This window comes from Diospyros lotus, chromosome 2 (assembly GCF_014633365.1).
Source record: "Diospyros lotus cultivar Yz01 chromosome 2, ASM1463336v1, whole genome shotgun sequence".
NCBI lineage: Eukaryota > Viridiplantae > Streptophyta > Magnoliopsida > Ericales > Ebenaceae > Diospyros > Diospyros lotus.
Genome location: NC_068339.1, coordinates 36,308,401 through 36,309,838, shown reverse-complemented (window position 1 = coordinate 36,309,838; position 1,438 = coordinate 36,308,401). Strand labels below are relative to the sequence as shown.

General features: G+C 42.8%; 1 protein-coding gene across 1 annotated transcript; it reads left to right on the top strand.

Annotated features, from left to right (window-relative positions):
* The first annotated feature begins 458 nt into the window (after positions 1 to 458).
* Positions 459 to 1,178, top strand: LOC127794794 (uncharacterized). Its single transcript, XM_052326046.1, has one exon. The coding sequence runs from the start codon at positions 459 to 461 to the stop codon at positions 1,176 to 1,178; it is 720 nt and encodes a 239-aa protein (XP_052182006.1).
* Positions 1,179 to 1,438: the final 260 nt, after the last annotated feature.

Below are 1,438 nucleotides of genomic sequence, written 5' to 3'. Positions count from 1 at the left end.
CTTGTAAGCTTGGATCTTGTTTATATAAGTCACCTTGGAAAATTTCATCTTGTATAGCATTGCTCAAAACTTGTGTTATGCATGTATGTGTGGTTATGGTGTAGTAGAAAATGAATGTCGCTTGTACCATTGTGCAGATGAATCGTGAAGAGCAACTTAACAGAAGGAGGGGCCAGGCCCAGTCGTCATCTCGAGACATCCCAGAAGGAAGCGGCTCAGGGATGCCAAGTGGTGACAGGTCATTTGAAAGGTTTGTTGAAATGATGATGAGTTCAATGAACAGATCAGAAACCTCTACCATAAATTGGATGAAGATGTATCAGGATTTACATCCGCCAAGTTTTAAGAGTGACTCGAAAGTGGACCCAAGCATGGGAGAATATTGGATGTAGCAAACAAAAAAGCTGCTGGAACACTTAGAATGCCCTGAAGAGCACTGGGTAAGATGTGCAACATTTATGTTAGAAGAAGAAGCAGCTATTTGGTGGAAGTCTATGTTAGGAGTCTTAAGGACTCGAAATACTATTCAAGAAAATGGGGATGTACGGGTGACACCTATTACTTGGGAACAATTTAAGACTGCATTTAATGATAAATACTTTCCCAAGTACTGGAGAGAGGTGAAAAAGCAAGAGTTCTTAAAGTTGGCTCAAACAGATGATATGTCCGTGGTACAGTACAAAGCCAAGTTTTCCAAGTTGATAAAATATGTGCCCATATACACCATTAACAATTTTGAGAAGGCCCAGAAGTTTTTCCAAGGACTCAGAAAAGAAGTTAAGCAAGTTCTGTACGCATGGAACATTCGCACATTTGAGGATGTGGTCGAGAAGGCCATTATCGTTGAGAGGAACATGATGGCTCAAGGAGAACGGAAGCTCTGCAGTGATTTGAAAAAAGAAGTGGAGAGTAAAGACAAGTCAACAAAGCCTCCAATAGCCCAATTCAAGAAGCCGGAAGGAGCCAAATTTAAAAAGGAAAAGTATTGCAAGAAGTGCCAGAAAAGACATGCTTGCAATAAGTGTGGGACCAAAAGTAAGGGAGCAGGTTGCTTTGTTTGTGGAGAAACTGGACATTTTACGAGAGACTGCCCCTCGAGGAAAACATTGAAGATCGAGGAAGGGCCCAAAAGGGAGGTGACATGTTATGCTTGCAAACAGCGGGGACACTATGCATAGAACTGCCCCTAGCGAGGCAAATCTGACCAAGGAAAGAAGCCAAAAGGAAAATCGGGTCCACAACCAGCTCGAGTGTTTCACCTGGCAAAGGCGGAGGCGGATATTGACCTGAGCGTGGTGGAAGGTACGCTCTTCATCCACACTACTCTTGTACATGCATTGGTGGACCCTGGTGCAACTCATTCATTCATAGAAAATGAGTCTACTAGGAGTTTGGGTCTTGAACCCTTAATAATAAGGCATGGAGTTAGAATTCAGTC